Source organism: Plectrocnemia conspersa, unplaced genomic scaffold (genome assembly GCF_051122295.1).
Source record: "Plectrocnemia conspersa isolate PC_06_02 unplaced genomic scaffold, ASM5112229v1 ptg000008l, whole genome shotgun sequence".
In the NCBI taxonomy this organism is placed as follows: Eukaryota; Metazoa; Arthropoda; class Insecta; order Trichoptera; family Polycentropodidae; genus Plectrocnemia; species Plectrocnemia conspersa.
The window spans coordinates 10,196,186-10,213,114 of NW_028277172.1; the positions used below are offsets into that span (position 1 = coordinate 10,196,186).

The window sequence follows — 16,929 nt, forward strand, 5'->3', positions numbered from 1 at the left end:
CCGTGATAATAAACAAGTACCAAACAAACCCAACGCATTTCGTCAACACATCCTCAAAAGCAGCATATTTTCATTATTTTATTTATATTGAGTTTAAAAATATTCAGTTTCTTTGTAAATATTTTTTTAAACTATAAATAAAACAAATTTTATAGTTTTAATGTTAATATTGTAACCCACAGATTGAAAACTACTAATAAAAGAATTATAACATATGTACCAATACAAGTCCATTTAATAAATTTCTGTTTTTGCGGCGTAGGTCTGGCACTAATCAACCAGTACCGCAGCAAAACTTCGGAAGACCTCCAACCCTTTCACCGCGGCCGATATTTTTGCGCGCCATTTCGAAATTTGCTATTATAAGGGGGCACCTATTCCAGGCATATATTTTTAAATATTATGGTTCGTTAAATATTATTAGGCTAAATAATCATATTATTAGGCTCAAAGGTTTATACCTTTAGGTGCCTAAAAAGTACTAGCGATTTTCTTAAAAACTTATTCAACAGAAGCCATTTGCAGTGAAAGGGTTAATATAAGTTAGGAATACATAAATGTGCGTAGGAAGGCGGAAAGATAGTGACGTAATGTAAATTATAATAAAACATGACTCGGAATGTATTTTTACCTGTCGTAGAGACACAAAGTAGGTGCTTAATTTGTTTTAGACGCTTCAGGTAATCTTCATATAATCACTACGAACATTTTTGTTCCATCAAAGGAGCTTAATTGCTAGAGTTAGCCTGAATCGTCTTAAATAACACGTGTAAATAAAGTTTAAACTGTTATTCGTGAAATTGATCTACTCGAAAGCTCACGCTAAAATCTGCCCAAACGAATATATATTACTCGAAAGTCGTGTGCAAAACCATTTAACGATATTGTTTTGGCTCGAAACTCACTGCATCACGGGGGAATTCGCGTTTCGCAAAGTTTCGTTTAAACTTGTACGTATTCCGCAGAGCAACCGTGCTAATTAATATAATTTGCTACGATTAGCTAAAATTAAAACGTTATTCTGCATGATTCGCGTAGAAGTGCACGTCTAACTAATAGGAAATCTTATGGCGGAAAGTGATAAGGCACAAAATGGAGAGCTGCTTCTAATAATATATTTTCATACACAGAATCGTTGAAAAAACATTATTGAATGTCTGCATACATACTTTCTCATCTCCATTCAACCGAAAGTAATCTTTGTATCCATGACATGGAAAGACATTTTTAATAATATAGAGATAACTCATTCAGTGTGTGATAACGATGCGCAGTTAAAAAAGTGGAACTGTCTCTCCTTTAGTAACCGTTGCTTTAATTATGCATCTTCGCTTCTGGCGGCATTTCTGTACAAACGTGTCTTTTTCAGAGTCAGACAATTCCGTTTGCGCAAGATTAACGTCGGCGACGAACGATTTACGGCCATTTTTCTCGAGTGTTACGGTATAAACGTGAACGTTTTAGCTTCGTCGCTTTTATCCTTTTTTATCCGCCTGTCGCTTCACATAACCCGGCCGCTATGGTATCTTTATTTAATGTACATGTTTTTGCGCGACTGTCCATCGTTTGACCACCGACGACATGGTCTACAAGTCTAGATATTGTCAACGTCATCGAAGTCGCCCACCACGTCGGCGTTTAATTAAATATCCGCCCACTGATGGTGATCGCTCACTGGCATCTCAGTTTTGAAGTGACACACGGTTGCGAGGTGTAGAGCTAGACAGATGACATCTCGGCGTTAAAATTGGAGCTTTAACGCGCCCCCGGTTAAGACATCGGGTTAGATTCTCTCCTATCGCCAACAGCTGCTATAACAATTGACTGTTAAAATTGACCGGGTTCACAGCTGCCGAGGCAATTTCGTTTTCTCGCTCCTCGTTCCACTGCATTTCGGAACGCGCTAAGCATGTGTTATTCGTTGTTTTTGCGTTTCGGGAAATTTATAATCGAAATTGACTTCTGACTGTTACGTTCATCGCTTTAACGCCTCGTAAAACATGTTGAATATCAATAACTTCGTTAATCGGGAGCTTAAGTTTTGATAAACGATTATCACTGTGGAATTAATTACATCCAATATCCCACATGCTTAAATAATTATGTTAGACGTAGAGAATGCTTTTGATATCTTCTAGGCCCTAGGGTAAATTGAGAATGAATAATATATATTTTGCGTTACAGCTCGGAACACGGATTTATTTTTAATTATAAATATCATAGGTCGCAAGAGTAGATAATATTTTATATAATATGTATACATATATATATATCAGTGGCGGTGACTGAAACAGGGCATGCGGTTAGGGGGGGGGGGGGGAATAAAAACTATATTTTTAATTTATTTTCTTTATTTTATAAACATATTATGTATTTATTTTTTTTAAATTAATTTTATTCGACGCTCCTTCTTACAAAAGTCAGCAATTACCGCATTGTCTTTCTTTAATTTGTCTAAAAGTTGTTTCGGTTGATACTAATGCAAGAGGAGACAATCTATTCTCACTTTGACTATTTCTATTGAATGTTTTAATTATTTTCATTCTCGAAAATCCTCTTTCTACAGAAGCATTTGTCGCCGGTATAGTAAAAATGAATTTTATTAAATTAAATACTTCCTTTAATATATCTTTTAGTTCATTTTTATTAATCACAATATTAATACAATTTATAGATTTCAAATGGAATTTTGGTGACGAATATATGTTTATAAATAAGTTCGCTTTTCAACCTCATAAAATTAAAAAAAGTTCCATACGAGCGTTGAAGTGATATAAAAAGTGTTTCTGGAAAAAAAATCGTATTACTTATGCCTGCACTACACTACTCTGTCCTAACCCAAGTTCAACTAAAGTCGGCCGAGGTCGCCGACTTCCGTGTAGCGGCCACACTGCTACAAATTTCATATGCCGTCCGGACGGCTGACGTGAATGACGTACGCACAGCTGGCATACTTGCGCGCGATCGTAAAATGTGCCAAATAATCGCAGATTTTAAATTGTCATATTATTAAAATTACGCTACTGATAATCATAAAAGTTTGTGTGGGTTCTCACCAATACAATATCAATGAAAACTTTTCAAATCGTAAATATTCAATTTACGCAAAATCTTTGTCGGCTTTTGCAAAATGCCATAAGGTATAAAAATGATACTTCAAAATACGAACACTACATCTGTAACTATCCTAGAATTTGTCGTAATCGATTCTAAATAAGAACTCGTTATGGTGTGACATTTATATAAACCGATCTAGGAAAATACATAAGAATCTTCGAAACGATTTTTTTTAACAAAAGTACCACCAATTATTTTTTAAATATTTAATTTTATAGGAAAAACAATATAATAACGATATCTGTTAGAATAAAATACTATCAAAAATATAATTAATCCCTTTTGGTGCCCTAAAATATTCAAAGATGTCAGTAAAACTCTGTTGAAGTCCCCGATAAGCATGTGGTATTATAACTTGACCACGTGACATGCGTGTTAACCATAGGACGCCTACGCACATACTGAAATTGAACCAAGTTACTCGTTCTATCTCAGTTCGCGAAACACCATAGCACTATTTTTCTCACTCTCGTCACTTAATACGCGAAAGAGCGAAAAATCTCACCGCTCGCTCTCGAACGAGCAGCTCCGACTTCGGTCCCTTTGACTCGGAATAAATGCCGACAATGTTCGGAAGCGCACGAAGCTGGCAAAGACGACAAAATTAACCCCCACTTTACCTTCCGTTCTCGGTAACCTCGGATAACTTCCGAGAGATTTTAGAGCGGGCAGAACCGAACTCGACTGAAGTAACCCCCTATATTCTTCGTCCTAGACCAACCTTGGCCAGCTTCCAGAGAGTGTAGTTCAGGCATTAAATTTAGTCACGTTTAAAAGTGCCATAAATTTTAAATTATCAATATCTTTAAAACGATCGGTAGTATTCGTGGAAAATGTTATTAAGTATTTCGGAATATCTAGCTTTATACCTCAATTCTAGACCTTCTTTATTATCATCGTGATTTCTTTCTCTATGTAACTCTTTAATCCTGACTGTCCCATAATGAGTCAAAATCTTATTTTTTGTTATTCAAAAATTCCACAATTATTTTTATTTCACTTGAACAATAAGATATGTCGAACGTTTTTTTTTTTGTAAAATATCAAACAAAATATCGGCAAAATTAAATATGGGTGAAAATAGATTGAGATAGAAATTAAATTCTAAATCTTGTAGATAGCGTCTAAGTGCTTCTTCATTAATCACAGCATTAGAATCCCATTGATCTTCATCTTCGATTATTCAGTTAAATATTATTATTAATTCTCTTCTGAATTCATAAACTGTCTTTAAAATTCTACTATTGTAATTCCATCGTGTAGGAGCAGCCGCAGGAAAACGCTTGCACCCCATTATATCATTTACAGATTGAGATAAAACAAAATCTGTGAGCATAGAAGTGTATAAATATGGAGTTAGGACAAATATCTCGATTTTTTTTGTACTCCATTATGCTTCCCATACATTACAGCCGCTCCGTCATAAGTTTAAGCAATTAATTTTTCTGTACATCCAAATTTCACCAAGGTATTATGAATATGATAGAAAAGAGCATCAGCTGTTCTATTAGGACTGACATCGATAAATCCGACAAATCTCTCTTGAATGATATCATTCCCATCTACGTATCTAAAAACGGTTGATAGCTGTGCTGTGCTGATATCTGTAGATTCATCTACAATTATAGAAAAAATACTTCTGAAATCGAAGATATTAAGTCATTTTGAATATGATTTGACACTACTTTAAAAACATTCGAGTTGTCCAAATGATTTTTTTAATAATGTGTCTGATTCGCTTAGAAAATACAATAATTCAACATATTTGGCTCCATTTACGGTATGTCCTCGAAAAGAAAGTTCTTGCTTAGATAAAAAGCAAATCACGTCAATTAATTTGGAAATAATATATCTGTATTTGCCTTAAATTGAGCACCGAAAAAATCTTCGATACGATTTTCTTTACCAAATCTTTTTAATTGTACAGTTACGCATATGTGAGGTTGAGAGCATTCGTGCCTTTTACGAGCTCGACTTAAACTGTTTAAATCATTATATCCAAATTTGTTCCAGACATTCAGCTCTTCAGAAAATAATAAAAATGGCCAACAAAATAATTTTGCTAAATGAGCACATCCACTTAATATTTTCATATACTTCACTATTGAAATGTCTCTTGAATGTTTTAGTTTCGAAAAATCGACTGTGGATATTTTAGACAACTTAGGCAATATTAATGTTGTGTATTTGCCCTCGTGGTTAATTCTAGAAAATTGTCACCCGTGTGTTTAAAAAACGACACTTCGAACCATGCAACGTACGATTCTAAAACAAACCTTTCAGGGCGTCCAATTACCCCTATGGTTAATCCGCCTGCGGTTATTGATCGTGGTGATTAAGAAGGTTAAGCATTCTCTTGTGAAATATTTAATGTGTAGAGCTTTCCCTCAAGTATATCCACCGATTGTTTGATAAAAGCGTTGTTCAGGGATCGCTGCTTAATGACGCAAACTGATAATAGTATTCCCAATCGTCGAACGACGACGATACGCAACACGCACTCGCATTAAATGTTGCGTTATACGTACACAAATTAATCATGATAACTTACGACGTCAGTTATAAAATAGTACTTATTAAATAAGATATCATAAAATAGCTTGCTTCAAATGATACGCAAGGTAGATAGGGAAAGGTCGCTTGTTTCTATTTATATCTTTACTGGTAGTATGTATGTATATATGTCGCCTAGTTTGCCTAGCTGTTTCCAAGAGATTATTTTTTATTTGATTTTACACATGCTTGAAATTATGAGCGTGAAGCATGAAATTGTGAACTTTATATGTATATAATCCGCCGCGGTAGTCGTATTTCAATATTCTATGTCAATCTTTGATAGTATCATGAAAACTTATTAAATATTTTTTTCTCTTTGCAGACATTGGACTACGATCGAGATGGGCTGACCAAGATGAAGAAAGCTATCAAAGCGATACACAACTCGGGAAATTGTAAGTGATCACTGAACACCCTCGTTAATATTATTAGCATCATTAAATAATTATCGATAACATTTATTTTATATTTTTTGTGCCGGAACGATTCATTACTCATTCCGGAAACAAAGTTATATAGTATATAACTTATACGACTTAATATATACGATGCACGTATGAAATTACATTGTTTCGCTGCGAGCGTAAACGAAATATATATGTATGTAAATATATTCCAGTGATTTACGAGAAAACTTTCTAGCTCTGAATTTGAACCTTTTCTTGCACGGTGTTTTGGTGCGTAAACCCAAATCGATTATCAATCCGTACTTGGACTTTATGACATATTGAAAAATACTAAAACGTGTTGCGTCGCATTACGCAAGTGAGGAGAAAAACGTTGTTTTTCTTTTTTGCTAGCGAGCGTGCGAAATATCGAGAGTGAAACTTTTCTTTGTTGAAGCAAGGCCGTTTAATATGAATACGTATTTATCTTCTGGTAAAAGTGTAATAAGCCACCTGTTACACACTAAACGCATAGAAATTTACTACCCATATGTCCATCGCGCAGAGGAAAGTATTCATCAAAAGTGAAATGGCTTACGCTCGCCGGATTCCTCTGAGTAATCAATAATGCATAGCATGCGGTTGTAAAATTTTATGGATACTTTTCGCGCTCCTGGTTATATATGTATCCCGCGAGAGAATTCCAAATATTTTACAATAAACAAATGTCCTTGTATGCATATTTCGCTGAGAGAGTCACTCTTCTAAATCTGTTTGATTTATGGAATAATAATTCAATGCCGATCGGAGATTGTGCTCCGAATGCTTCGGAAATTGGATATGAGCTCCAGTCCTCGGAGCAGTCAACACACTTGTGGCAAACGCTATGAGGTTTTATTAAAACTGCAAAGCCACACGAACTAAAAGACGCCCACCGTCTGGCTTTTTTCCAACGATGGCTAAATCTCGGCGTACGTAGACTCCCAGAGGATCGCCTCGGGCTACGCGATGAAAGCTTAACAAAGTTAAGCATGAACGCTGTTAGTGCTCTATCGATCTTGAAAATGTGTTTTATATATAATACATGTTCTTGTGAATTTAAAACCACATGAGCCCTGCTTTATTACTCGGTCAGAGTGGCGTGATACACTCACGTAATTTTCGCTCGTTCCTGGATGAAAACCGCAATCGCGTGTGCTTGAAAATTTCCTTTTTTTGTTACTGTATACGCAACAAATTTTACATCTAAAGTTGGCAACACATATACATAACTTACGCATTCTGCGCGAACGAACCAAGTTTAAAATGTTTACAACGTGCGCGACAGGATGTTGATTTAAAAGTTTCGTGTTATTAAATCTGAATTTGCGTTTGGCCGCATTGTATTTTTTCTGACAGTTTTCTTTGCGATAAAGTTCGCCTCGTATAGCAAGAGTTTCAAAGCAATTCCAGAATATTAAAATTTGTATTTATACCGACCTCAGTCACTATGTCATTTTATCTTGAGAATTCAGTGGCGTTTGTATAGTATCCGCATACGCTAATCCTCTTAAAAATTTAGATGAATACGTTATTGAGGCATGCAGCTTTCACGCTATCCTTGCTAGTGATGCTATCGCATACGTCACTCGTTTTATTGAAGTTCGTAAATAAATACATGCCCAGTATTCGTAAATACATAGCTCTTTGTATAACATCTATGTATGAAGATAATTCAGATGCCCGTGCCTTCAAGTTCGAAAAGTATCGAGGGACTTATAAATTGTAAAAAATAAAATATTCACGTGGTAAAGCGTCCGTCGCCATGTCAAAGTAAATAAATCGGTCCTACTGACTCCCTCCCTAGCAATTTAAAATTTATATATGACTTTAAATACGTCTTTATATTATTTGTATTCAATATATATTTTATAATATGCTAAGCACCAATGTGCTACCAAATATTATATTATTAGAGAAAACTCACTGGTTCTAGCTTTCAATAAAATGTTTGTTTTTTGGGTGGTGATGAATTCTTTCACTGTTTTTACTGTTGTTTTGATTCAGGTTAATTGTGGTAAAACCGCGAGGAATCGGCAGTAACAAATCTTTTCATAAAAATATCAAGAGCAGCTTCGGATATGGACGTTCGAAAGCAAAACTGGAGGACGCACCTCATAGAATGCATTGACTGGAGATTTCAATCCGAATATTCGAATATTTAATATATACGCCAGTTTTTAAACTATTTTACCAACCTTTCATAAAGTATTCGTTTATATTTGTAGTGAAATATTTTGAAACTTTTAATTTCTAAAACCACAGTTGTGTATTATTTCTCTTTATTTTTGTGTATTACAACAACGCATGTAGTTATTCTATTATGTCTACAGCTCAATTGTGCTTTTTTTGTTTTGCAAAGATTACCTTCTTAAATTTGTGTTATATGTAACATTAACATAATATTTAAAAGCTGACAAATAATGTAAAAGCATAAAGAAAAAACACGTTGTGACTATTGAAATTCTAGAAATTACTAATATTTATTAGTTAATATTCTGCAGCTGTGGATTTTCTAAATAGCTGCTATTGATTTTTTTACAGTGGTTTAAAATTTTACCGACTTCAACTTTATCTTATGCCTGCACTACACTCTCTGGAAGCTGTCCGAACCGAAGTTACAACTGAAGTCGGCCGAGACCTACGACTTCGAGTAAGCGATACACTGTCGCAAATTTCATATGCCGTCCGGACGGCGGCTTCTGTCACGTACAGCTGGCATATTTGCTCGCGATCGAAAAATGTGCCAAATAATCGCAATTTTTAAATTGTCATATTATTAAAATTATGCTTCTGATCATTATAAAAGTTTGAGTGGGCACTCACTCGCGCTTGAAAGAGCAGCACCAACTTTCGTCCGTTTGCCGACAATGTTCGGAAGCACTCGAAGTTGGCCAAGTCGGCTGAATTACCCCCCACTTTACCTCCCGTTCTCGGTAACCTCGGATTTTAGAGCGGGCAGAACCGAACTCGACCGAAGTAACCCACTATATTCTCCGTCCTTGGCCAACCATGGCCAACTTCCAGAGAGTGTAGTGCAGGCATTATACTCCGAGTTTGATTTTAACAATTTTAATAAGATTCTTTTTTGCCAGCATATAATTGATAGCAATAAAAATCATTAAGGAATAAAAGTCTACCTAATTTACCTTTATTGAATGTAAGAAAGTTAGTACAAAAATATTTATGTTAAATTAAACGATACGTTAAAATAAATAAAATAAAAAATTAAATAATTATACTCGCAAGGGTTGACAGGTTGACTATATCTATTTTTTCTATCCGTGAATTACATCTTAAAAAAAGAAGAAACATTTCAGGGAGATTTTTCACCACCCTTTATAAAATTAGACAATTCTGGACCTTTCTCTGCATATCTCATAATTTTTACACATACAGCTCGAGCGATACCCCCTCATTGATTTTTCCTGCTTCACTTACCTGCCGCTAAAAAACAAGCACACGTTCGCTTTTCCCAGACTCGGGTCATTATTACCCGCAAGACTAGCGTTCTTCGTTTATTACACACGATTCACTTTCACACGTGTGTATATAATACGATGGCGCGTGCGATTCCGAGCACGTGCTCGCCGTTATTGAATATTTCACGGGCGATGAGAACGCAACACGGCAGCACCACAAAAAGAGGTGTGATTTAGTAACGAGGCTTCCGGAAGAAGGCATTGTTGCGAATAGATCGATATAAAACAGCTGTTGGGACTATCCGCCGTAAAAATGGAAACCTGTCTAGACGGAATCAAGGGGTGGCGGAGTCTAGGGAGGTCGTTTCCTCGCTTCGACGTGACCCTAGGCCCGCTGGATGTCCTAAAAGTTGCCCTATCACGAAGCGCAGGAATTTTCGAATAAAAGACGAAAGTTGAACGGTTCGTTGGGCGCTGGTGCTTCTTTGGTTGGTTTAACGGTTGTGTCCTTCCTGGTAACCGGCCGAGCGTGCCATTTCGCGGTGCTGATTCGTTACTGGAATAAATCAAATTTGGTGATTTTTAAAATGAGCATTTTAATTCTCGAAACAATGAGGCTTGAGACACTGTACTGTTAAAGTAAAATGGCGGAACGCAACAGTAATTGACTCGGAAGCCGTAGGATAGCCGTAAAAGACATTAACGCCTTGTCAAGTGTGGCTTTTAATACTGGTCAATCAATCGTTTAATCTATTTTGTTGTTTTTTATTGTTATATATGCTTTATATAATATTTTAAGAACGGAGGATGATAAATAAAAATGTTGATTAGTGAATTTGCTCCATGATCAATTCAAGCCACATGATACCATCTCTCTATAAATATGTGAAATACTGTGGTGACAGTTCTTTTTACGCACTTTGCCACTTTAGAATACATCCGCTGTTTCATAACCTGTCAAAAGGAGGGGAAGCAGTACAAACGGGTCAGATTGTCAAGGGGTGCAGAATCGTAAGATATGATTTTGAAATATAACCTCCCACCCTTTGACTTTTCAATCCCTTCCCATAGTTTGAATAGGTTGCTCGTATGGATTTTGCCAAGCCATTGCGCCAACATAATGCGACCTCTCGTCCTTTGTCTCGACGCAGTGGAGAGATTTCCAAAATGCATTCGGCGGGCGCTATCCAGAATGCTCAAGTAGCGAAGGGGGCCACCTGTTACCCCGTGTCATAAAAGTGCATGTTTATACCAATAACGCTAGCTTTTAACAATGCATAACCCCTCGAGGCTGTGGATGTAAGATAGACTGATAAATTAGAACGAAAAAAATAGATTTTTAGATTCATCCTACTCAATTTAGCAATTTTCTAAATTGGCCAATCGTTCACGCGATCGATCTTCGGCTCTCAAACCCATATCTTTGGTCTGGAAGGCGATTTTTCATCCAAATTGCCTCGATAAGCCCTTTGGTCCTTTGAACTGGTGCTTTTTCGCGCATCGATTTTCTTCCTTTTGTCTCTCGCGCCGCAGCGACGAAATTCTGCAAATATTAAAATGCCGCAAATTCCCTCCCCTCGAGTACATCTCTCTCCCGCGAGGTCAGGTCAGGGGGTGGAACGGTTTTGAGTTATTTTTCGCGCATTTTCTCGTAGATAAGAATGAACGTCTCTTATTTATAGGGTATCTGAAATAAATTTGTACGATTGCAGATTTTATTGACATGCTGAACCGGAAGGAACCACACGAAACCATTACTGAAATCTTTCAATATATGAATCGGAAGTGCTTTGTACCATTATACTCGGCCACGCTAAAATCTTTGGATTCTTTGTGCTTTTGTGTGCGACGTTTGACGCGCTCTTTTGCTTTACGGCTTTCTTTCTCTTTTTGTGTATTATTTATTGTGCGCGTACCTATTCATATGCGATTGGATCGTTAACGAAGAAATATTCATGTGTCTAAATCACTCGACACGAAACGTCGCTTAGCTCTAGCGAAGAGAAAAGAGCAAAAAAAAACTATTTCTCTAATATTTAACCAACTTGACCTCGGAAATGTTTTATGAGATAACGTGAAAGGCAATTTATTCCTGTCCATTTTTGTATTGTTATTGCTCCGTCGACACAGTGTTGTGTTGTCTGCTGTATAATCGCCAAAACCATATTTGAATTGACATAATGGATTGTGTCGTTAATCATTGGATTATTATATTTTCGATAACTCTTGCTGTTTGCTGGAAATTAATTTTATGACCATATAGTGGGCGGTATAATGTAATCTTAAAGGTACACATACATAATCGAAAAATTAAATTATTAACAATAGAGTCAATTTTTGTCTCAATCGAGAGTAGCTACACAAAAAGTTAATTTATTTTTTATTATTAGTATCAATATAATGATAGAGTGATCATTGCTCACATGGCAATTGGTCATGTTAATTATTGCTCACACGAATATTGAAAGAGTTTAGGTTGATCTAAAAACAGATTGTATAAAGCAAGGAAAATGGTGGTCATTTGAATGGAGTTGGTGATTCTTGATGTCTTAAATAATTTATACTTTTCCTTCTACGAATGAGATAAAGGGTCAATTTAAGATCAATGACATTATTGTTTAACTCTGTCTTCTATATTTTCTCTCTGATGTAAGGGTATAAATTACGGGTGGCCATTCGTGGGCGATCATTCAATAATGCACAAGGATACGTATAACAATAACATTCGGTACGCGATGTTATGAGTATTGATTTTGAGCGTGATGATATGAGGCGTTTCTCGAAGCTCATAAATAAACGTTATGTTTTTAATTCTAATTGCTTTTGAAAGTCTGTGGTGGATATTGTGCACGTTTTTTTCGTTTTCGAGTAGTAGAACATATAGTCTTGTAATTACAAGAGTACAATTTAAAAGAGCATTAAATAAATGCATAAATTGAGCAATATTTTATTTGTAGTGTGCATTAAAATATATAAACTGCGCATTAGCGCTTCATTAGTGTAGCGAAGTTAAGCAGCAGTGTGCGTGGTCAATAGTTGGATGGGTGACCGTTTATAAAATTTCTGGACTAGTTTTGTATGTTTTGAAATAATGTTTTAACTTGAGTTTATAATTATAATATAATAGAGTATGATTTAAATGAGCAATATATAAAATGAAATGCGCATTTATTTTAATTCACTGCAACAAAATAATTTCAACTACTACAAGTTTTTCATTAAACTGCTAGACAGGTTAAAACAGTGAACACGCCATGAATAACTCTCTGTGACAAATATATTTAAAATAATTTTAGCATCTATTTAGCATTTATCGCAAAATGCTAAAAACACGTGTCGCTAACAATTTACTATCCACAAAAAGCAAGCTGATTACTGAATTTTTTATTTAAAGTTATTGAAAAAATCAACTTTTATTATTAATATTATAATTGTGTTACAAATGAACGCTCTCGACTAATTTCTTTATGTAATTTTCCTGTAAATATTATTATAAGCAATTAGCACGACCAAAGCACAAAACATATTGCATACCACAGGGGAAAATCCATAAGGTAACGATAGAAAACTCACTATATTTTTTTAATTTACATACATTTTATAAAATGCTTACAATAAATACGCATTTTATTTTATATATTGCTCACTAAAATTGTACTCAATTGTATTATAATGAACTCAAATTAAACATAATTTCAAAACACAAAACTATTAGCGGTCGTTCTTCGGTTTGCTTCGGTCGTTCACTACACTAACTAATGCGTAGTTATATTTTAATGCACACTACAAATAAAACGTTGCTCAATCTATGCATTCATTTATTATTATATTATATATTGTTATATTATTGGAATACACAAACAATTCGTTTTATGGAACAAAGTATTTATTTAAATGCACATATTTCCCTGTTAAATAGCACCCATTAATCCATTATAAAACTCATTTTCGCGAAATTGTCAATTCACATATTTTTACATTGGAGTCTTCATATATAGCAGTTTTAGATTGTTTCATACAATTGATTTAGAAAGTAACTTTTTTAAATTAACTGTAATTCAATCTCGATACGTTTGTAAATTGGGCTTAAGACAGTGCAGTTCTTGTCTCATTCAATTCATATTTGCCCATTTTTATCAGATTTTTACAGCGGAGACCTTCAAGTATATTACTAATGTCCAATTGTGGTCATTCTGGTTAAAGTCCAACAATTTTCTAATTAGCAAAACTTGTTAAACTAAAAGGTGCGCCTATTGCGGCTTCGGCTGCGTTATATTTCATGTTTGTAAATCTCTTACTGATAATTATTACCTTTGTGTCTGATTCGCAATATTCCTTACCGTAAACTATACAACATGTATATGTTACAGTGAATGTGCATTTTTCAGTAAAGTTATGTTTTCACTAGTATAAATATAAGTTCACTAAATTTAATTGAAATCATATCCGACTACATTTTCACCGATAAATATATATTTCTGCTAGCAAAAAATAATTTAACTGATATGAATCTCAATTTGACAGTTGCGAAACGTATATTTTCTGTTCAAAATTAAACCTCTAACCTGAACGAATTAATTGAAAAATTCTAGTTGGTTTTAGAACTTTCATTGGGTCAAGTTTAGTTAGTTCAATTCGTTCAGGTAAGGTTTGGGGACAATTTGCATATGGTACAGGAAATGTAAATTTTTAATTGAAGTAATGTATAATTTCTAACACAGTCAGTCAAAATGTACTGGTCAATATCAGTGAAATTGTATTTCTTTACTGCGCGGATGTAGTTCGCGCCGGGTCACGCGTAAAACACGATTAGAATTCTTGGCGGGCGACGCATATTCCGCGTCATTTGCTCTACGAGACTACTGCGTAAAAAACAGTATTGTTAGAACTTTCGACAATAGGTGGTATTTTTTAACCATATTGTCATTTGAAGGCCACCCCTCAAGTCGCTTTTTTGCACGCATATCAAATGACAGTTTATATCAGCATATAATTTCACTAGTAGAAATATATATATACATATATATGATTTCACTGGTAATATACATTCACTGTAATATATAGTACATAAATGTACCAACACATTATGTGGACGTATAACTATTATGTATTATTTAACTTAATTATGTAACTAAACAAATAAAAAATTGATTTGCTATATCACGTTCATGTAATTTCACTACATTGTCCATATATAATACATACGTGTGTTCTACTTTGGTTAGTATTGCCTTATAGTTAATGTGTCGGCATATACGCCAATGTTTTATTTTTTTTTATTACATTGCAAAAATCTTACTATGGAACTAACAGGTTGATGAGAGCGACTTATTAAGCACTGGTGTCATCGGTAAGAACATCCTAATTGTCAAAAAAACCTGCTCATACCAGATTCTTGAATTCTACATTCCAAACAAATAGTGAGTCACATTTTATTCACAGCGATACGATAAAAAATGTTTACTTATGAATGAGCACAATAAAAAAAATATAGTATATTTGTGTCGTGACGCGCTATTGATTCATTGTACTGATTCACATATAAATGACATAAAAGTATAAAACGCTCTGAAAATATAATCTAATGATATACGTATGCATATTTACGCGTTTTCGTTGCGTTTTTTTAAATGGTCATTAGTTGCAGATGCGTCTTTTAAATATACGATGCGCAAAGCGCAAGGTCGTCCTCGGGCGTTATCAAGGTCGTTCATCCTGGTGGCTGGCCTAGGTCCAGGACGACCGGTTCTGACTCTTCAGGAGATGCCGTCGCGTGACCGCTGGATTGACGGGTTCGAGTCTCGGCGAGGCTCGCTAATTGGCGAGTAGGCCGGAAAGTGTCGGGCATCGTTATTTCCTTTCGCGTGTCTCGTGATTCAATTGCTTTCGGCCATTTCCGCGGACCATTCATCGCCGATGAATGGCTTCGCCGACTCGGAAACGCTTTCCAAGAGATTTGACGTCAACCCCGTTATAACATAAGGGTGATTGAACTTACGTTATAATTTTGTTCAACGATCGTGATTTTTGCTTGCGAATGTTCTTGATCTAGTGGCGAGAAACCAGTGGTGTCCTTCTAAGTAAAGTCTCTCAAGTCTCACGAACTTGCGCTACCTACAATCAAGAGGAAGACGACCCAATTTCATACCACCTGCCGCTTCTCTCTTCGCACTGGTCCAGCTCGACGTCCGGAACCCAGAGCTTAACCCGCACCGGAAACGCCTGGAGATTACGGATGCACCCACGAAAATATCAATTGTTGCAGAACAAAGTAACAATAATAAAAAACTTTGTATTAACATAATAAACCCCCGACTCGAAGGTATAGAATGTTCACTCGATTGTCAGAGAATCGGAAAATGATTAATTTTACTAGTCTACCGTTTTTTTTAAATAGTTTCATGGTTCATGAAGTGTTAATCTATACCTATTCCAGTCGCGGCGGATCCGTTAACAAAATATTGACCCTGCCTGAATGCTTAATTCGACAGGCATTTTATTGATTACGACAAGGATGTTCGCACGCGTTCATTCGCATTGTGAAACCGAGAATGGCTTTATGTTTTTTACTCCCTCATTCCGATTCGCATTTGTCATTTTGTTCACATCGGCCGCGAACAAAGAAACACATGTTAAATGCCATCAAAAAAAATCCCTGTGCATTATCTTCGCCATTAAAACGAATGATTCGACAGAATCTGAGCTAAATAATTAATTTAATTCGTTAAACGCGAGCTATATTTTATTTGTCTACTTCGATCTATTCCTGGTATGTATAGTGAGTATCACTATCAAACGGGATAAGCTGTTGCCCAAGAACGATTCCGTAACAATTGGACAATCTAACGCCGCCCACCTAAGTGCACATAGCAATATTGTCCATTGTCCAATGCGTGACGTTATTGCTCTTGTTATTTTCTTCTCTTTGTGAATCATAGCTTCTTGTCGTTTTCATTCGGATCGATAATTGTGTCAGACTTACGAATCTGAGCACATCTGCCACCTCTTCCGTTTTAATTAATCTCCCTATATAACAGTATGTATTATATTACACTTAAGGTATGCCTTCAAGATCTTTCCGGTGGACAAAGATCATTACCTCATCGACTGTCTGATTAAATAATATATAACATAAATAGATACACTCGCATGAATGCAAATTTAAGTTTGATTATTCGATTAAGGTTTCTCTCAATGTGGTAGCGTCAACGCGCGTGATTACGCTAATCCAAACACAAAGTACTAAAACGTCAACAAAGTGAACGAAGCAATGTGACATAATCATAATACTCGCTCGGGTCTATGGGAACTAGTTTAACGCAAACATATTGTTCCTTTACTTTAACTTTGTTTATGTTCATAATAGTACACACGGCCCCTACCCGGCGCTTCCTGAAATTGAGATTTAA

The 16,929-nt window shown here is 35.5% G+C and overlaps 1 protein-coding gene across 2 annotated transcripts in view; it reads left to right on the forward strand.

Moving 5' to 3' along the window:
* Asap (ArfGAP domain of ASAP) overlaps positions 1–16,929 on the forward strand; it is an 84,617-nt gene that overhangs the window by 20,084 nt on the left and 47,604 nt on the right. For both annotated transcript variants that reach the window (XM_088191174.1, XM_088191175.1), the window contains exon 2: positions 5,996–6,068. In XM_088191174.1, coding sequence (XP_088047300.1) covers positions 5,996–6,068 — 73 coding nt within the window. The remainder of the gene's footprint in view (positions 1–5,995; positions 6,069–16,929) is intronic.